Genomic DNA, 21,682 nt, shown 5'->3' on the forward strand with positions numbered 1-21,682 from the left:
TAGGCTTACTTCAAAGCAAAGTCTCTCTTGTTTGTGAGATCCTGCCTTGCCCAGGCCAGGCCCCAGACACACACCAGGGGGTTGGAGACTGCATTGTGTGAGGGCAGGCACAGCCCTTTCAGGTGTGAGTGACCACTCCTCACCTCACACCTAGCACAAATGGTCCATCAGGAAATGCAGACTACACCCCAGCTCCCTCTGCGTCACTGTCTAGTGAGAGGTGCAACCAGCCCAACTGTCAAACTGACCCAGACATGGAATCCACAAACAGGCAGAGTCACAGAAATAGTTCAAGCAAGAAAATGCTCACTTTCTAAAAGTGGCATTTTCAAACACACAATCTTAAAATCAACTTTACTAAAAGATGTATTTTTACATTTTGAGCTCAGAGACCCCAAACTCCATGTGTCTATCCGCTCCCAAAGGGAATCTACACTTTAATGATATTTAAAGGTAGCCCCCATGTTACCCTATAAGAGGGACAGGCCTTGCAACAGTGAAAAACAAATTCAGTATTTCACTGTCAGGACATATAAAACACATTACTACATGTCCTACCTTAACCATGCACTGCACCCTGCCCTTGGGGCTACCTAGGGCCTACCTTAAGGGTGTCTTATATGTAAGAAAAGGGAAGGTTTAGGCCCAGCAAGTGGGTACACTTGCCAAGTCGAATTTACAGTTTAAAACTGCACACACAGACACTGCAGTGGCAGGTCTGAGACATGATTACAGAGCTCTTTATGTGGGTGGCACAACCAGTGCTGCAGGCCCACTAGTAGCATTTGATTTACAGGCCCTGGGCACCTCTAGGGCACTTTACTAGGGACTTACTAGTAAATCAAATATGCCAATCATGGATAAACCAATTACATACACATTTTGTATAGGGGCACTTGCACTTTAGCACTGGTTAGCAATGACAAAGTGCCAAGAGTAACAAAAACAGCAAAAACAGAGTCCAGCACATAACAACAACCTGAGGGACAGAGGCAAAACATTAAGGGAGACCACGCCAAGGATGAAAAGTCTAACACTATGTATGTACGTATTTATATATATATATATGTATATATATATATATATATATATATATATATATATATAGCTATGAATAGATATATGTAGATAGATATATGCATACTTACCGTTAGTATATTTTGGCAGTTCATATTCTGCCTACAATATTTTTTGCCATGATACTTTGTGCTCAAAGTTCTGTCATACAACCTTCCTCTTTTCGCTAATCCACCAGGGCTCAGACAAGTAGACAAGTTAAGCGGGTAGCACAGACTAGGTGAAGCTGAATAGTGCTCCACGGGTCCTGAGCTGGAGAGACAGAAGATTGCGCTTCAGTGTATTTACAGATTTGAATTTTCTCGAAGTGGAACAAAGCACTCTCTCAGAAAGTAGTTTTTTTCTAGGCTGGGACTTGCTTGTCATCCATTAACTATGATAGCACTCAAAGACTTTCAAAAGTTTTGTGAGCAGTAATTGTAACTCATCTGTACTAGTGCAGCAGTAGAAATACTACCCAAACAGCGCTTCGGTGAGTGGATCCATGAAGAAAGTCAATAGGCAAAGGTTCTGGTCAATGAACAGAGACAGCAGAGGCCGAGCCAAATCACTCTTGCCAAGTGAGGACTAGAAGGGTGCTCTTGACTTCAGGGAGTTACTACAGGCTTCTGGTATCTCTGTTTCCTATGACTTTACAGCTACTAGGCAGGCACTAAGACTTCATGGAACGGGACTCCACACAGAAGACAGGCAATGCCCAATAGCAATCAAGATCTCCAGTAGACCTGGCTTTGGCACCAATCTGGAAGCTGATAAAAAGTCTTCATTACAGCAATTGACACAAGCTATATGGAAAAGCTCTGAGTGCCATAAGTACTACAGCATTTTCCCACAGACACAGAATGGCTAAAGCCCTTTCATACATTTGGCCCTTAGTCCATTCGAGCAATTTTAAGCCTTATATGTATGAAGTCTTATGCTCCGTTGATCCACAGCCACGATTTCCTGATAGCACAGTGTGAACACACCAAATATTGTGACATTTGCTTTGCAGCGATTTAAATCCTGGAATGCCAGAGATTTGTGTTTTTTGGGTAAGACATCTGCTCTACTTTGTTTACCCACTTTTCCGTGTTAGAGACCATCCGAGGCAAACATCAGGTGGTAATGCCTCATCTGGGATTCCAATGACTAGAAGGTGACCCTAATTCAAGATACTTAACAAGTCCTGGCAGATTACAAAATGCTAGGCAGGCCAAATGTTTCACGTCTGCCTGTTAGCTTTTTCACCCCAGGCGCTTGACTTTAGGGTTTGTGTATGAGGGTGTGTGGTTGAAATAAATATATCATTTTAGTTTCTTGCAAATTATATTTCACCATCTACATAAGAACAGCCTTGAAATAAATGTATAGAAGCTTTGCTGCTTTGAGGAAAGCATAGTGGGCCAGGTGTTGGAGATCCCAGCATAAAGCAGTGCATAAACTCAGCAGAAATTATACACATTTTCTCCTGGTCTTTTCTCAAAAGTTGCACAAGTAGCAAAATAGGAGCTATTGTGCATATTGTGTGTCTCTGCATATGACCATTCTAATGGGCACATTTATTAAAAATAATCTTTGCACAAAAAAGTTAGATTCACTGTGAAATCTCAGATTAAACTCTTGTTAATAATAGGGGTATGACAAGCTGCAAAGATTCTCGACGTGCAATATAATATACTTCCACTGGGCAAAGTAAAGTGCCTTCCCAAGTCCCCATGCCCCTGTGCCATTCCCTTCTCCGCTGTACCCTGCCCCTTTCCTATACCCACTTTTAGGAGCACTGTCAAACCACCGGTCCGCAAGACCATACCAATACCCCCCCCCCCCCCTTCCCCTGCACATCCCAAACAGGAGGATCACAGGATTGCTATACCTTGTTGCAGTATGTCCCGGGACTTTCTGCAGCTGGGCCCAGCGTCTTTGTTTCACCTCGGACCCTTAGCTGAGGGCGAAATTTCGGACTTTCCTAGTGAAGTAAATTCTTTGCACAGGCCCAGTCAACAGTGATTGAGATATATGGAAGGTTCTGGCATTTTAAAGAGCCCATGTGAGGGCATCTGCAGATTTGTAGGCCTCACTTCCCAGCAAGGGTCAAAATCTAGACAAGGGGAAGGGAAAGATCTATTGGTGCGGGGAAAGCAGATTACTTGTCTCATATGTGCAACTGAATTAAGTGGTGCTACAAGCCAGGATCCTCTGGAGAGGATGTTAGAGGTGCCTCGTCAGAGGACTGAAGGAGGTTGTGCATATTCAAATACTTTCTCATCATCCCAGGTGGTCAGAATCTGGCCATCTCTGCAGGTGCCCCAAAAGCTTTGCTTCATGGGGACCTGGCCCGTGACTGTTCTACTAGGGGAGGGGCAGACTCTGTTTATGTGATTGTCCTGTAATGAAAGCAGGTGAAAATGAGACTTCCTTGAACAGCATGGGAATTCCTACCTCAGGAATGTATAAAAACTGTTCATTCTGCATCAGAGAAGTTGTGCTTCAGCTGTTTCTCTCAAACGAAATAGTGCGAATGACACAAAGCGGGAATACTGAATCTGTATTCCCACTTTTGAAATTACCAACACCACAAGTATCTTTAATTTTGTGAGGCGGGGATACCACGGTATCCTGACTGGGCCTCTGAGGGTACTCTGACAAATGGGGATTTGGTAAGAAAATCATTATTACTACACAAATTTCTAGTGGTACCTCCCTACTTTTTAAGTCTATTTTCACCTGTCAAAATGCTGACTGGGCTGGAGGGGAGATAATCAGAAGATACACAGAAATGGTGCATTTAATGTAAATCTAATTTCATACTGAAACACAGTTACTAGAAGAATCAGGAATTACGAGGCCTTCATAATAAGGGCCTAAAAATGGTTGACCTTAGAAAATGGCTGCTGCTTCACCATCTTACACTCATTTTTAATAGGTGTGCACCTTGAATATCACCAAGAGAATATTTATGCAACACAATATCGAGGACGGAATATCGAAATAAAGTATTGACAGATAACCAAGTCTAGTTTTCCATGAATAACTCCACATATGGGTACCTATGTGGTACATATATCTTCAAAGTACATAGATGTGGATTTAGGAATGGTACATTTATACTTCCCTATTGTCACTTAACCTTTGATATTTTGTCCCTCGATATTCTGTCCTCAATATTAGTGTATTATGATATTCTGGGGTTCGATATTCAGTAGTACACACTTTTTTGTACTTTTTCGACAGGGAACTCAATATTACAGTTCTACTGTGCATATAAATAACTTGTGAAAAAAACAATTATCTTATGACTAATGCATTGTAATGGTGACCTATTTATTATCTTGTTAGTAGATATTGTGGAGTATATATGTGCAGCTCGATATGTTAACCTCACTATTGCGACATTCTACATGTTAAGAACATTTTTTCAAGGTACAGACTTCTCTGTTGCCTTTATTATTTGCTAAACAGCATTCAACAGGGCCTGCAAAGAAAGAGATGTGGGCCAATGGGTACATTTGAGATGGATCCTGGATACCCAACTTGTTTCCTGGGTCCCCAGATTGGTAACCCTGAGCAAATCTCCTTTCCCCAAGCCTCAATTAAATATATGCCAACATAAGGATCGCTTAGAAACGAGTTAAACAAATGAATGAAACGCTACACAATAGGCTGGAAAATGCAAAGACGGCAAAGGATGGCAAAAAAAAAAAATCTTACAAATGGACACTTTATTTCGAGAGAACCTGAAGTCACCTACATGACACTGAAAAAGTCGGATGCCAATTTCCATCGTTTCTTTTTGTGTCAAAAGTGTTAGCATCACACGTGCCCTGAAACCCGACAACACGTCAACACAGGACTTCTTGTGCGTGCAGAAACTAAGTGTATACGTCAAAAGCTATAAACCATTGAAATGACACAGTAACGACTAAATAATCCCAGTTTGGCCAAGTAGGCGTCAATTCATGCCCCAATATTGGGAATAACACATCCTTTCTTCATAGCTAAATCTGCACACATATTGCTAACAGTAGGATTTAGTTGCAATACTCGGCATGTTTTAATGCATAAAATGCAAAGCATGACCTCTCGCACCCCTGAGTCGTGTTAGGCGCAGGCAAAATACAGAAGAAACCGAAGCCAAACTATACTTCAATTCAAGTGCGAAAACAGCACAGACAGGTTCACATTTGAGGGTGTAACAAGCACAGCATGCACCTAAACACACAGGCTGCCACGTACCTTGCATCCAAACATCAGCGACAAAGTGTTGTTGGTGCATGCAAGTTTGCAGTGGCAAATCATTGGTCTGAAGCAGGCAGGGCTTCTTCCCAAAGGGCACATTCCTTCAGTGCTGCGGCACAGGCGAGTACCCCAGCCTGCACATGGAGCCGAGGGGCACGCGGCTCAACAGCTAGCTGCCCTCGGGTGTTTACCTGCCCCTCGTCCTGGCATCCCTTCCGTGCTGAGAGACGGGCGATGCAGCACTCACCACAGTCCTCGGGGGTCCCCTCGTTCCCGCGCAATTAGTTCCCATTAAAAGAGGACGATGAAAATGAGGCAAAAAGAAGCCGGATTGGCAGCATTAGCATGTTAAAGGATGCGAACGCCCACTTAGAGCGATCTCGCAAAATTGTCCATGCCAGCTCGAGCAGGCTGAAATCATTCCATCGGAAGCAAAACGCTGCAGCTCTTGCTTTGGTAAGGAGCCAGTAACTGACTGCAATACTGACAGTGGTCACCGCGGGGGAAGCCTGCTCATCCCCCGGTGCAGAATGCTCAGCCAATACCGGCGTGCATTCCAATGAGGATTCCCTCAGAGGGGGAACAGTCGCATCAGGACCGGGCGAAGCTGCTGCCGCACCTCACGTTCAACAGCGGCATCTCAGCAGGGAGGCCCCCTGCTGAGAGGACACGACATGAAAGAAGTAACGGGGAGCACGGGGAGGAAACATCACCACCACAAAATACAGATCCTGCACTCTCCGCACAAAAATACATTCTCAATGCACCCCTAGGCACGAGCCTAGCATCTCACATTGTGCATGAAACCTGACAATGATAAGACATTGAAAAGGAAATCACATTAAACACTCGAAACACTAGATCTTTGCGATTCATTGGTCTCTGTAGTAGTAGGTTGTCCTTTTTAATGCATTATCCATTTAGCATTGCACACAATGTGTGTGGTGTGGGTGTGCCACACAGAGAGTTCTTGCAGGTACACCTGTGTTGTCTTGCGTATATGTGCTCTATTATTGATTTTTGTCTTATCATATTAGGGGGCATATTTACAAGCCCCTTGCGCTGGCGGTACGTTACTTTTTGTGACGTTCTGGTGGCATATAGTGCAGACGCATACCTAAGAGATCACACAAAGCCACTTTGCGCGGCCTCGTAGACATGATGTAAGGCAACGCAGTGCAAGTCACTGTGTTGCCTTATACTGCCTTACAGGGGCGTACCATGGGCATGGCGGTGAGTTGTCCCATGCAACACCCATTGGTTTCGACGCATTCCCAGATTTGGAAGGGACTGTACTCCTGGGAATGTGTAAAAATCTCACGTCTCCACAGGGCATGCCAGACAAGAAGAAATATCTGTAGTTCTCCTTGGATTTTTACTCTTTCTATGTGTGGTGCCTACCAGGATTGTTTTTGTGCAGGTAGGTGACCCTTCCTGCACAAAACAACCCTGCATGCAATGCAGGCATGCTTGCACCATTGAGAAAGGGTACTTGCATTGGCACTAGACAGCAAATTGTGCCCCAGAGTTTCTAAGTGCTATACAGTTGCAATGAATATGTTGATGTTTCCCTATATTTATTTCAATATGACTTTTTCATGTAAAGCCTAATCCTAAACCTGGCATCCTTGGCCTGGTCTCCCCAGTCTTTTTTGCCTCTGCTTCCCCTCTTTTGACTGTGTGCTGGACTCTGTTTTTGCTGGTGTTGTTACTCTGGGAACTTTACCACTGCTCACCAACGCTAAGGTGCAAGTGCTCCCTGTGTAAATTGTATGTATAACTGGCTTTTCCATGATTGGCATATTTGATTTACTAGAAGTCCCTCGTAAAGTGCACTAGAGGTGCCCAGGGCCTGTACATCAAATGCTACTACTGGGCCTGTAGCACTGATTGTGCCACCCACATGAATAGCCCTGTAAACATGACTCAGACGTGCCACTGCAGTGTCTGTGTGTGCAGTTTTTAAAGTGCCAATTCGACCTGGTAAGTGTATCCACTTGCCAGGCCCAAACCTTCCCTTTTTGTACATGTAAGGCCTTCCCTTTTTGCACATGTAGGGCCTACCCTAAGGTAGGCCCTAGGTGGCCCCATGGTCAGGGTGCAGTGTATGTTAAAGGTAGGACACGGGCTAGTGTGTTTTCACAAGTCCTAACAGTGAAATACTACCAAATTCTTTTTTCACTGTTGCAAGGCCCAGCTCTCTCATAGGTTAACATGGGGCTGCCTTTAAATAACTTTTAGGAGCAGATAGAGATATGGAGCTTTGGATCTCTGAACTCACAATTTAAAAACGCATCTTTTGGTAAAGTTGTTTTTTAAATTGTCAGTTTGAAAATGCCACTTTTAGAAAGTGGGCATTTTCTTGCTTAAACCATTCTGTGACTCTGCCTGCTTGTGTATTCCCTGTCTGGGTCAGACTGACAGTTGGGCTGTTTGTGAATCTTCCTTAGACTGTGACACTTACGGTAGAAGGTGTGTAGCCTTCATACCCTGATGGTCCATCTGGGTTAGAGTGGAGGAAGGAGAGGTCACTTACACCTGGAAGGGCTTTGCCTGCCCTCACACAATGCAGTCTCCAACCCCCTGGTGTGAGTCAGGAGTCAGGCCTGGGCAAGGCAGGATCCTGTGAACAGAGATTTTCCTTATAAATTTGCCTACTTCAAAGGCAGAAAGGTGTATTGGTAGTGGACCCAAAACCCCATATTTTTAGATTACTTCTGGACTCAAAAGGAACCTCTGCCATGGAGAAGAGCTGCAGGAGGAGTACTGCCCCTTTAGCTGTGACTGTGCTTTACTGGGTTGGCCTGCAATTGTTGCTTCTGCCTGAAAGAGGACAAAGACTGGACTTTATGGTATATTCCTTCTTGAAAGTGTCTCCAAGGGCCTAAACTGAGTTTGCCTCTTGTTTTGAAGTCTCAGGGCCATCAAAGACTTACCCTGCCAGCATCTGGACTCTCTGCTGAGACTCCTACCCTGCCAAGTGGTGCCCACTCCAGCTGCTAGGCCCTTAAAAGGTGTCCAGGGCAGGTAGCATTGTGTCATCCAAGGATCGGACTCCTGAAGAGTTGCAGGACAGACAAGCAGAGAGGGTGGACCAGTTTGAATTAGAGAAGCTTAAAATGGAGATGGAGATGGAGGAGAGGAGGCTCGCCATAAAGGGGAAAAGATGCTCTTGGCTCATGAGCTCAGTTTGAGAGAGCTGGACCAGAGGAGCCAGTCTAGCAGAGATGGTGGCAGCAGTACCTGAGTGCAACGTTAGAGGAGGGTTCACATTCCAAAGGACTTCGTAAAGGATTAAAAGAGGGAAAATGACATTTATCTGTGGTTCAATGGGTATGATTCTGCTCTCCACATGAACATGGTCCCTGAAGCACATTTGGGGGAAGGTCTGTGGAAGCACTGTGTGGTAGAGGGAAGGGACACTCTGCCATCCCTAGGGGATCCTCAGGGACTCACCTACTCTATCATGAAGGATGCCCTACTCACTAGATATGGTCTTACTCCTGAGCAGTATAAGGAAAAGTTTAGGTCCTATAAGAAGAAGGAATCCCAAACTGGGGTTGAGTGTATAGACTCTTTTCGTAGGTCACTGGATGGTTGTATGAAGGGCAGTAAGGTGACAACTTATGAGGGACTCTACAATTTGATTGAATGGGAACACTTGTATAGTCTTTGTATTCGAGAGCTGTGCCAGGACCTGATTGACAGCAAGGTGACTGACCCCAGGAAGCTTGCCAAGGAAGCGGACTGGTGGGAAAGCACCAGGGTCCAAAAGTGGCATGGGGGAGACTCTGCCAATGGTGGGCTGGGTCCCCATCAGAAGAAGGGGGGGGGGTTATGGGTGACAGGGAGAGTTCTCTAAAGGGCCCCAAACTAGTTCCTATTGTAAGGATTCCCAGCCCCCAGTGAAAAGAAACCATGGGTCTCTACAGGGAAACCTGAAGAGAGGGGTCCCCGCAAGTGCTATGCATGTGATCAGGTGGGTCACATGAGGGGGGATCCCAAATGTCCCAAGGGGACACAGACACCCACTGGTGCTCAGTCATAGGGTTTAGCAAGTGTAGCTCTTGGGGATGAGTTGGTTCCAGATGGGTGTGAGCCAGCTGAGATGACCCTTGTCTCACGAGGGGATAGTGAGATGGTCCAGAGGACCCACATGTATGAGAACACTAAGAAGTATAGGCAGTGGGTGACCATTAATGGACAGAGGGTGGAGGCTCTGAGAGACATAGGAGCCATGTGACTACTGTGAGAAGTCACCTGGTGTCTGAAGAGCAGGTGGTTCCCCATGCACTTCACCAAGTAGTTGTGGTAGACAACTATGAGCATCCTGTGCAAAGTGGAACAGGTTCCCTTTGAGTGGGGGGGCTCAGGTTCCTTGAGGGTAGCTGTGAGTCCAACCATGTCTGCTGTTTGTCTGCATGGCAATGAGCTGGAGGATTCCCCTTGGAAGGAGGTGGAACACAGGTCTCAATTCGAGATATTGGGTCTGCCTGGGTGGATGGGTGTGTGTGTCCACCTGGTAAATGGCAGCCCGTCAGGGTGATCAGGAGGCCCTGGAGCCTGAAAGAGTGTCCCAGATTCCTGCCAAAAGGAGGAGGGGCAAGGACCACAGGAATCCCACCCCAGAAGTTCCCACAGTCTGAGAGGAGGCTGAACCGGAGGGGATGCCTTTCAGAGCCTGCAAGAGAACAGGTGGCTGAACTGGGGGAGGTGCCTGAGCTGACTCAGTGGCAGCACAAAGGAGGTCTCACTAGGGAACCATTCTGTGAGGCACAGAACACATGCCCCACTCTAGAGGGTTTGCGGCAGCAGGCTGCAGACCAGGCATCTGGCTGGATCATACTTGATTTATTGGGAGGATGGCCTCCTATATAGTGAGCCTTAGGTTGCTGAGCCTGGGGCAGCCTGTGTGCTGGTGGTACCCCAGTGCTTCAGAGCCTTCCTGCTGGGTTTGGCTCAAGATGTGACTTTAGCTGGTAATTTGGGGCAGGACAAGACCTTTGAAAGGATTGTCACCCACTTTAACTGGCCCCAAATGTGAAGGCACTCTGATGTGCACTGGAGGACATGTCAGACAAGTGGCAAGAGTGGGGGGATATGTAAGGCTCCCCTCAAACCTTTCCTTGTGGTCAGCACACCCTTTGAGAGGGTGGGCATTGACATTGTGGGGCCTCTGTATCCCAAGACAGCCATGGACAACAGGTTTATCCTGGTCTTGGTGAACCATGCCACACGGTACCCAGAAACTATCCATCTTAGATCAATCACATCCTCTGTGGTGGTCTGGGCATTGATGTTTTTTTTACCCACATGGGATTCCCCAAGGAGGTGGTATCTGTAGGAGTACTGTTAGACTGACAGCCTTAGGGTGTGACGCCATGCTTAACCGCAACGTCTCTTTTGCCAGCTGCGGACGGGCCACTGCTCCGAGTATCAGAGCGCTGTCCTTACCGCGGTCTGTGTTTTTGCATTACTTTGATGGCGCATATTGGGAAGCATATTTCGTGCTCTCGGTCGCGCCGCCCTTGCCTGTTTTCCTGACATATCTTCTTGCTCTACCTGGTGAGGGGGGACTCCTCTTCTTTTCTTCTCTTTTTTCTTATTTTTTCTCTGTTCACTTTGCCTTTTCTATCTTCTGGTCTCCATGTTGTCTTCTTTGTGTCCCTTTTCCCCAGCATGCTCTTTTCTTTTATATTATTTTTCCTATTCTTTTCTATGGGCCTTTCCCAATCCAAGATGGCGTTGCTCTCTTTTCCTGTTTTGTCACTTCCTGTCTCCTGGTATATAAGTCATTCAGTCCTGGTCTTCTTGCAAACACTTCCGCTTGGTGGTCATCCTCGCTCCTGTTTCGTCGTGCCTTTCTCCAGTTCCTGCTGCTTTGATTAAGATTTTCCATTTTTCTCTTTTTTCATTCTTTGTTTTTTCCTCTTTTTCAGGAGTTCCTGTGTAGAGGTTTTTCCCACATTTCGTTTTTTTTTCCTCTGGGACTCCTTCTGGAGGGTACGGCCTGCTTAGGCGTATTTTGTCCAGCAGCATCGTGGCTACTACAAAGGGTCGCCCTTATCATGGTCAGCCAGAACCAGCAGAAGACCGGGTGCTCTTTCAAGTTCTTCAGCCAAAGGTGAGAAGCATCGTGCAGACCATGACATAGGGTGGTCATCCCCCGACATTTTGCCTACCTCCCTCCACTTTTTAGACACTGTTTTGCTGTTTTCAGGACTCTGCACACTTTACCACTGCAAATCAGTTCTAAAGTGCGTATGCTCTCTCCCTTACACATGGTAACATTGGTTCAAACCCAATGGGCATATTTGCTCTACTTGTAAGTCCCTAGTAAAGTGCACTACATGTGCCCAGGGCCTGTAGATTGAATGCTACTAGTGGTCCTGCAGCACTGGTTGTGCCACCCACATAAGTAGCCCCTTAACCATGTCTCAGGCCTGCCATTGCAAGGCCTGTGTGTGCAGTTTCACTGCCACTTCGACTTGGCATTTAAAAGTACTTGCCAAGCCCTAAACTCCCCTTTTCTACGTGTAAGTTACCCGTAAGGTAAGCCCTAGGTAAACCATACGTCAGGGGGCTATGTAGTCAAAAGGCAGGACATGTACATGTGTGATTTATATGTTCTGGCAGTGGAGAACTCCTAAACTGATTTTCCACTAATCTGGGGCCTGCTCCGTTCATAGGATAACATTAGGGCTACCCGTACATGTTTGAGTGGTAGATTCTGATCATAAAGGGGTAACCAGGTCATAATCAGTATGGCCACAATGGTAATACAAAATCCTGCTTATTGGTGAAGTTGGATTTGATATTACTATTTTACAAATACCACTTTTAGAAAATGAGCATTTCCATGCACTTAAAATCGATCTGTGCCTTACAGCCTGCCTCCAACCCACGTCTGGCTGGGCTGGTTGATAGTTCCCTTGTGCATTTCACCCAGACAACCAGAAACACAGAATACTGAGTCACACCTGCACTCATCTGTATTCTGAATGGGTCTTTCTGGGCTGGAGGGGCCTGACACTTACATTTCAAAGGCTAGTGGCCTGCCCTCACAAAATGGACTGCCAAACCCGCTACTGGGACCCTGGCAGACAGACCTGTACTGAAAGGGGACCTTGTGCACTTCAAAACCACTCTTTGAAGTCTCCCCCACTTCAAAGGCATTTTGGGGTATATTAACTGGGTCCCTGACCCCAGCAAATCAGACACTTCTGGACCTGAACCTGCAACCTGTCAAGAGGATCTACCTATCTGCCCAAAGGACTTACCTGGACTGCTTAGCTATGAAGGACTACTGCCTTGCTGTTACCCTGCTGCCTTGCTGGCCTCTGACTTTGCTGAGAAGTGCCGTCCAAGGGCTTGGATTGACCTGACCTCCTGTTTCTGAAGTCTCAGGACCAAAAAGACTTCCTCTCCTCAAGGAAACTCCTGGTGCACCGAATATCGACGCATAGCCTGCCGTAAATGATGCACAGCCTGCCCTGTGACAAAAACATCGGCACACCACAGAACCGAAACGACGCAGACCAACTTCCTGAGTGAAGATTGACGCAGCACCTGCATTGTGCCTGGAACTTCGATGCACAGCCCTCCTGGATTGACGCACAATTGAGCCGGGATGATGCAGCCCAACTTCCTGAGTGAAGAATCGATGCAGCGCCTACTGTGCGACAGAAACTCCGACGCATTTCCCACTGGATTGACGCAGTGTCTGTGACTTTGTCCTGCACGTCCAGGATTTCCACGCATCCTCCTTGGTCATCAAAAGAATCCCGCATCGCAGTGAGGACCCAAGACTGCACACCGAAAATCGATGTAAAGCCCTTGCAGTGTGGGAAGAAACGAAGCATCATCTGTGCCGCATCGGGAAATCTGACACTCACCTTCCTTTTTCCACGCATCTCCTCCTCTGCGGTCTCTGTGTGTGTAATTGTTACGCAAACCAGGTATTTTGTGCACACAAGAGACAGCTGTTGATTTTTAAGTGAGATTTCAACTTGTGCTTATTGAATCTTTATACTTTTTGGCCTTAATTTAACCAGATAAATATCTTATATTTTTATAAACCTTTGTGGTGTACTTATGTGGTGTTTTCACTGTGTTATTGCATGGTTTATTGCATGAATACTTTACACATTGCCTTCTAAGTTAAGCCTGACTGCTCAGTGCCAAGCTACCAGAGGGTAGGCACAGGATAATTTGGATTGTGTGTTACTTACCCTGAATAGGACTGTGGTACCTACTTGGACAAAGGTGGATATCTCTGCCAACTAGAGACTCCATTTCTAACAGGTGCCAACTTCATATCTACTTATATGAAGTTTGTTTGGAAGGAGTGTGGGGTGAAATACAAGTTCACTTGTCCCTACCACCCCCAAGGAAATGGTTTGGTTGAGAGGTTCAACTGAACCTTGAAGGGCATGATTATGTGCCTGTCAAAGCCCATGAGGCATGAGTGGGATGTCCTCTTGCCATGCCTTCCGTTTGCCTACAGCGAGGTGCCACAAAAGGGACATGGTTTTAGCCCTTTTGAATTGTAGTATGGCCACCCTGTGAGGGGACCTCTGTGTCTAGTGAAGGAGGGCTTGGAGAAAGCCTCCAGTAAGCCCCCTCAGGATGTATTTAGCTACATGCTGGCTTTTAAGAACCAGGCAGCCCGGTTCAGGAAACTCGCTCAAGAGAACCTGGAAGCAATCCAGGAGGACATTAAATGCTGGTATGACCAGAATGCCAGTCTGGTTGTGTTTCAGCCTGGGCAGAAAGTGTGGGTCATGATCCCAGTGGAGCCTCGTGCTCTCCAAAACAAGTGAACTGGTCCTTTTGAGGTGGTGCAGCGCAAGAGTGAGGTCACCTATCTGGTGAATTTGTGGACTCCAAGGAACCCTTTAAGGGTCCTACATGTGAACTGCTATAAACCTCACTTTGAGAGGTCTGAATGGACAATGGCCCTCATTACGACTGCGGCGGTGTTTCCCGAAGACTCTTCTGATTGCCGTATTATGATTGCCACAGGATATCTGCACCGCCTGTGGTCAGATATCCGGCGGCATTCGCGACGGCGGCCAGTGGAACTTAGGTGGTTCCACTGCCGGCACCGCCATGTCAGAAAAACATCGGCCACAGAATTACGGCCAGTAATTCTGTGTGACGGTCTTCTGGTGGCGGGGAACTGCCAGCGGTAGGAGCGCTGGGTCCCGTCTCTTCACGGAGGAGCACCTTGTTGGGCGATGTGAGAGTCGCCCGCAAGGGGGATAGGGGGTGTGAATGGATGGGTGTGAGTGTGTGTATGCGTTTCAAGAATGTGGGGGAGGGGAGAGAGGGGGGTGTTTGTGCGTGCCTGTGTGTAAATGTGGTGATGGTGATGCAGGTGTGTATGCATGTGGACAGGGGTGGAGGTGTGTGCATGGGTGAATGAGTAAAGGGTAAAGAGGGGTGCGAGTACGTGCGTGCAGGTGCGTGTATGTTTGTATGTGTATATGGTGTGTGTGAGCTTGCGGTGAGGTACGATTGGGGGTGAGGGGTGTGGTTGTGTGAAGATGAGTGAGGGGGTGGGGGTTGTGTGTATATGTATGTAGTTGAAGGGAGAGGGTGGGAGATTGAGAGGTATGCGTGTGTGATGTGTATGAGTATGTTTGCGTGTCTATGGGGTGAATGTTGTGCGTGAGGTTGTCTGTGTGTGATTGTGTGTGTGTGTGTGTGTGTGGGTGTGTGTGTGTGTGTTGGTGCATGCGTGTGTGTGTGCGGAAGTGTTTGAGAGGGTATCCCGGTGACAGGAATTGGGATGAAAAATGCCCCTGCCACCTTTCAGAGGTTGGTTCACCAGGTTTTGGCTGGGGTAGAGGACTTCCGTGCAGCCTACCTAGATGACATTGCTATGTTCAGCTTTAGCTGGGAGAAACACTTGCAGCTCCTCTGCAAAGTGTTGGAGGCTCTGAAGAAGGCAGGGCTCACTATTAGTGCAAGTAAGTGCCAAATATGGCAGGGTTATGTGGTGTACTAGGGACACCAGGTGGGGAGTGGCTAGGTGGTACCCTTGCAGCCAAAGATTGACACCATTCTGGCATGGGAGTCTCTCAAGACCCAGACAGATGTGAGAGCCTTTTTAGGTCTCATAGGATACTATAGGAGGTTTGTCAAGTGGTATGACAATATTGTTGCTCCTTTGATTGAGTTAACCTCCAAAAAGCAACCCAAAAAGGTGATCTGGACTTGCCAGACAGCTTTTGATACCCTGAAGGCAGCCATGTGCATGGCACCCGTGCTGAATGCGCCTGACTTGTCCAAGGAGTTTCTCACGCAGACTGATGCTTCAGAGAATGGTGTGGGGGTGGTACTAGCACAGCTAATTGAAGAGGGCCTAGATCAGCCTGTAGCCTTCATCAGTAGGAGGTTACTTCCCCGGGAACGTAGGTGCAGTGCAATAGAGTATGAAGCTTTGCTGTGGTCTGGGCACTGAAGAAGCGACAACTCTACATGTTTGAGACTAACTTCCGGGTTCACAAAGACCACAGGCCCCTCAGATGGTTAATGTAGAGGAGGGGTGAGAACAAAAAACTGCTGAGGTGGTCTATCTCCCAAAAGGGAATGGACTTTATGGTGGAACACCGTCCTGGAACAGGACACTCCAACGTCGATGTTCTGTCCAGATTCTTCCCTAGTGATGAGAACTCCCATGAGGGTGGGCAGTTCTCTCCACTTTCAGCTGGGGGGGGGCACGTGTTAGACCTGGCATCCTTGGCGTGGTCTCCCTTATCTTTTTTACCTCTGCTTCCCATGTTTTGACTGTGTGCTGGACTCTGTTTTTTCTGGTGTTGTTACTCTGGGCACTTTACCACTGCTGACCAGTGCTAAAGTGCAAGTGCTCCCTGTGTAAATTGTATGTGTAACAGTTTTTTCCATAACTGGCATATTTGATTTACTAGTAAGACCCTAGTAAAGTGCACCAGAGGTGGCCAGGGCCTGTAAATCAAATGCTACTAGTGGGCCTACAGCACTGATTGTGCCACCCACACAAGTAGCCCTGCATACACGACTCAGACCTGCCACTGAAGTGTCTGTGTGTGCAGTTTATAAACTGCTAATTCAGCCTGGCAAGTGTACACACCTTCCCTTTTTATACATGTAAGGCACCCCTAGAGTAGGTCGTAGCTAGCCCTGTGGGCAGGGTGCAGTGTACCTTAGAGGTAGAACGTGGGCTAGCGTGTTTTCACATGTCCTGACAGTGAAATGCTACCAAATTCAGTTTTCACTGTTGCAAAGCCTATCTCTCTCATAGGTTAACATGGGGGCTGGCTTTAAATAACTTTTAAGTTAAGTTTTCCTTTGGGAGCAAACAGAGATAAGGAGTGTGGGGTCTCCGAACTCACAAACTGACAGTGACACAAAGGGAGCTGGGGGTGTAACCTTCATATCCTGATGGGCCATCTGGGCTAGAGTGAAGGCACGTGAGGTCACTTAAACCTGGAAGGATGTGCCTGCCCTCACACAATACTGTCTCCGACCCCATGGTATGTGTCTGGAGCCAGGCATGGGCAAGGTAGGATATTGTGAACAACAGAGACTTTCCATTGAAGTACGCCTACTTCAAAGGCAGAAAGGAGTATAAGTAGTGGACCCCAATCCCTAGATTTTCAGATTACTTCTGGAACCAAGAGGAATCTCTGCCAAGGAGATGAGCTGAAGATCTGAAGGAGGAGTACTGCTTCTTTGCCTATGACTGTTCTTTGCTGGGTTAGCCTGTAGTTGCTCCTTCTGCCTGAAAGAGGACAAAGACAGGACTTTATGGTATATTCCTGCTTGTGAAGTGTCTCCAAGGACTTAGACTGACCCTGACTCCTGTTTTGAAGTCTCAGGGACATCAAAGACTTCCTCTGCCAGCATCTGGACTCTCTGCTGAGACACCTATCCTGCCAAGTGGTGCCCATTCCAGTCCCTGGGCCCTTGAAAGGTGAAGCTGGTGGAACAAAGACTGAAATCCATGCACAGGAGCTGTGTGGGGAAAATTTTGACGCACCACCTGCAACGCAGCTGTAAAAACGACACAAAACCTGCATCGCAGCTGGGAAATCGACGCCTCACCTGCATCGCAGCTGGAGGAACGATGCAACACCTGCTTGCAGCTGCTGAAAACAAAACAAACCCCACGCAGCGCGCATTCTCATCATTGTGCGGCTGCATTTCACATGTATCATCGCTTGGTGTCAAAATCGACGTGAACCTGCCCAGATCTGGGGTGCTTGTCCAGAAAGCGATGCATCGCTCTCTTGCGGGAGAGAAAAACGATGAATTGCCTACCTAACCAGAGAAGAAACAACGCACAGCCTCACTTGAGGGTAAGGAATCAACGCATTGCTAACTTTTCCAATGCACGCTCGCCCGTGCGGCTTTATTTTTTACACAAACCAGGTATTTTGTGTAACAACGTTTCCATTGTTTTCTATGGCGTAAGACTTCATTTTTAAAAATTCATAACTTTACTTGTGTATGTTGGATTTTTGTCATTTTGGTCTTGTTTGATTCAGATAAATATTGGCTATTTTTCTAACCTGTCGTGGTGTCCATTTTGTACTGTTTTCACTTTATTACTGTGTGTTGGTACAAATACTTTACACATTGCCTTTGAGATAAGCCTGTCTGCTTGTGCCAAGCTACCAAGGGGGGTGAGTAGGGGATATCTTGAGTGTTTATCTCCATTTCCCTGACTAGGGTGAGGGTCCCTGCTTGGACAGAGTGCAAACTTACTGCCAACCAGAGATCCCCTTTCTAACAATAACATTTGGAGTAAACATTTACATGTGTTGAGATTAGTTCAAACATACTTTTAGTTTATTTTTCATTAACACCCTTATACCGTTTTTAAAAAATCTACAAAAATAGAGGTATTTGTCTCTCTGACACTACAATTTAACGTATCCTAAAGATGTGGTGCAATATAATATCTTTTGATACTAATAAATGTCTATAAGTTGTTTAAACAAATTCATATATAGATCTTGATCTACATCATGGTTATTCTCCATGTTTTGTATTGACTCTGTATTTAAAGTTTTGGCTACTTGGCTATTTTTCACCTCCTTCAGGATATAATATATTAGACCAACTGTAATAATATGGCATCTTTATATTGGCAGTCTTCAACAACAGAGTTTTCTACCACAAACACAGCAGTACAGCTACCCTAATATATACCTATTTTGAATGTATGGAATGGCGCTAATCCAGATGTTCATGCACAGGTTCCACCTTAGACGGGAAAACCGCAAGACTGTCTTGCTCCAATGAGCACCAGGGTGCATTAACCTCACCTTCAAAATCATACCACCCGCACTTATGCAGGGAAGGGGACAGCTGATACACCTCCCATATTGTGGAGACCCCAAGTGGAATAACACACAGTTACAAACCATAGCTGCCACAAGAAGCATCAAGAGACCATGTAACTGGCAAATACAGCTTTATATAAATACTACATAGAAAAATACAAGTGGGGGATTTTAGGTGTACCATGCACGTTCAGCCGTGTTTAAATGAGGTATAGAATGGAGTTTGTTTTAATGACTACATTCAATAAGTGGGTCTAGCAGTCGATGATTGCTGACTTGACAATTCCTTAAGAAAAAAAAAGCTTTTTACCATGTTAGGTTGGTACCCTGAATTAACTTTCTCCAAAGAGGAATACATTTTGCCAAATTTATTTTTAGCTTCAAAGATATATTGTCCTGGAGATCGATTCTTGAAGGGATCATTTCTGTCTTTAAGGGTAATTCTAAATTTCTAAATGATGCTTGTTAATTTAATTGAATGATCATACAACATGTTGTGCGTACTGTGTATTTGTGATGCAGCACTATTTATTCTTTTCCAGGAAAGCCCCTGAGGTACTGTTGGTGCAACATTCTCCAAAATTTCCTGTAAAACATTTTCCACAAGAGTTATTTTAACAAAAGGATTCCCTGTTTGAAAATGAGGGTCCTGGGTCAGGGACAAACGACCACATTACAAAAACAACACCCCAGGCTACCCTAAAGTATTTAAATTGACAACCCTCGCAGGTCTGCACTCCGATATTTGGCAAAAATATAGGAAGTTGGATAATGATTACTGTTTATTATAATATTTAAAAACTATCAATATTTAGTTAAATCAATCCAAATACAACACATATAAATCCTACAACTTATATCCACAATATCTATATTTTCCAATTATACCTGTTTTGAATATCTAAATAAATAAATATATATATATATATATATATATATATATATATATATATATATATATATATATACATATATATAGCTCCTCGTCTCAATATGTTCATTTCTCATAAAAACAGAAACCCTCCGCTGATGGGAAGATAATGAATTAATGGATTTCAATAGAAATGTGGCTGGTAGAGGAAGTTGGGATTACTATTATTATGTATTTTTAGATAAGAACTCAAGAGGCAACATAAAGCATAATTAAATAATATAAACAGCTACTCCTGAGGAAGGCAGTTTTGCCGAAACGTGCGTTGAGAAGAGAAGCCAAATAAAGAGCCATAAAAGAGAGAGAAGAGAAGCCAAGTTAAGAGCCATAAAAGAGAGAAGGAAAGTAGAGCACATAGCTACATAACTGGGTTTTCCACAAGAGGCACCATTCACCAGTGTGGAGATCTCTGCTACGGAGAACTCGGCAAAGCAAAATCAGAGTATTCAGAAAAGGTTACATGACATTCCCAGAAGTATTCCTGGAAATCTGTGCCTGATGCAGCTTTCCAGCTGTACTTCTAGGAATGTTTGTGAACAGACAAAAAAAATCAAAAAAGCAGAAATGTATTCTCAAGCAGAGGCATACATATCCACCTGTAGTCCTCCATCTTTATTGTGGAAAGGGACCGATATGTCTTACAGAAGTGAACACACAAGCACTTAGTGGCCCTTCTGTGATGCCAAATGTGGTAAGCTTTGCAACAACAGCCGAACACACTGTGCCCCTGGAAACCAATGCATGTATGTCCCCTGACTGTGTATACCCATAGACCTAGATGTCCGAGGATGGCTTTTTAAACATGCCACGTTCTATATTTGAATTATGGCAGTAGATTGCTTCACCTACAAGGTTCATCTGTCTAGTATGTCATCCACCTCAAAGTCAAGCTGAATAGTGATCATCCCTTTACAATAGTCTGTTAACCAGCCACCCAAATTAGTGGGCAACATCTCTTCAACCATTGAATCGGACTGTGGTAGTGAATATAGATATATCATAATTTCATGACCAGAATATCAAGGGACAAAATGTTACAGAGGTAAGTGCACAGAGGGAGGTATGGATTTATTACTATTCCTACTCCACATCTAGGAACCTTGATAATATATAAATCACCAAGGGATAGATATGCAGTGGCAGCTGCCACTAAATGAGGGTGGCGAGGCGAGAAGGGATGGGGTGGGGTTGAAAAAAATAAACGTTTAAAAAAAACACTTACCTTAGGGGGGAATTCGTTCATCTCCCCTACGTCCTCATCCTCTTCCCGGCTGCACACGGGCTCCCGGCCAATCACGACGCTGCTGTCACCAGCATGACAGGAGAGTTGTAATTGGTCTGAGCGGCCTGCTTCGCCGCTCAGACAGGCAGTGGGAGCCTGTGCATGTTCTCCACTCGGCTGTACAATACAGCTGGGTAGAGAACATGAAAAGTGTGCTTGTCTGTTTAGCAGGCCCAACACGGCCGGCCAAACAGACATGCACTTTGTGCAGCAAAACCCCTCCTACTGCCCTCCTTCCACCCCCTCCCTCCAGCCCAGCCCCACCCCTTACTCCAAGGAAAAATAAAATGCTAATGATATTGCATTATTATCATTCCTTTCCCCACAATCCAGTGGGGTGAGGCTTCTCTGCCTTAGTCGAGGAGTTGCCCCTGCAGATATGTGGTGGTAGGTAGAGAAAATCTATATAAACTTGCCTTTCAAAATTTTGTTCATTGATATTCTGGTCATCCAAAGTGGGGTTTTGAAAAGTAAAAAAGCACTGACCCGCTTGCAATGGGAGTTTTCTGCCATGGCTTGGGGGCCAATAAAATGATTTTACTTTCAATTACCATCACTCTTTGGATGGTGGTATGTGAAGGTAAAATCATGCCATTTGTTCACTCCAAATGGCAAAAGATGGAGTAGTTTCCACCACCGTTATACTGAAGGTCTTTCCGAGTCTAAGTGAGGTGGCCGGACCTTCAGTATGGCGAAAAAGATACTCCATCCCCTTTGCCACAGAGTATCCTGTCGGCTGTACTCTAAATGAGGCCTACATCCCCTATTCACTTAAGTTCAATGCATTAAAGAGAGAAGTTTGTAGCTTTCACAGCTTCCATGGAAAAGCCTATTTTCCTC

The 21,682-nt window shown here is 45.7% G+C and overlaps 1 protein-coding gene across 2 annotated transcripts in view; it reads right to left on the minus strand.

Annotated features, from left to right (window-relative positions):
- The window catches only part of LOC138249824 (disks large homolog 2), a 3,298,389-nt gene that overhangs the window by 2,924,154 nt on the left and 352,553 nt on the right, over nt 1-21,682 (minus strand). Inside the window, exon 1 of one of the 2 annotated variants that reach the window (XM_069203948.1) lies at nt 5,293-5,588. The exons of the other annotated variant lie outside the window; for it this stretch is intronic. Coding sequence (XP_069060049.1) covers nt 5,293-5,394 — 102 coding nt within the window. The 5' untranslated portion in view covers nt 5,395-5,588. Of the gene's footprint in view, nt 1-5,292; nt 5,589-21,682 lie in introns of those variants that run through there. 2 annotated transcript variants of the gene reach the window in all.

Source organism: Pleurodeles waltl, chromosome 8 (assembly GCF_031143425.1).
Source record: "Pleurodeles waltl isolate 20211129_DDA chromosome 8, aPleWal1.hap1.20221129, whole genome shotgun sequence".
NCBI classification, from domain to species: domain Eukaryota; kingdom Metazoa; phylum Chordata; class Amphibia; order Caudata; family Salamandridae; genus Pleurodeles; species Pleurodeles waltl.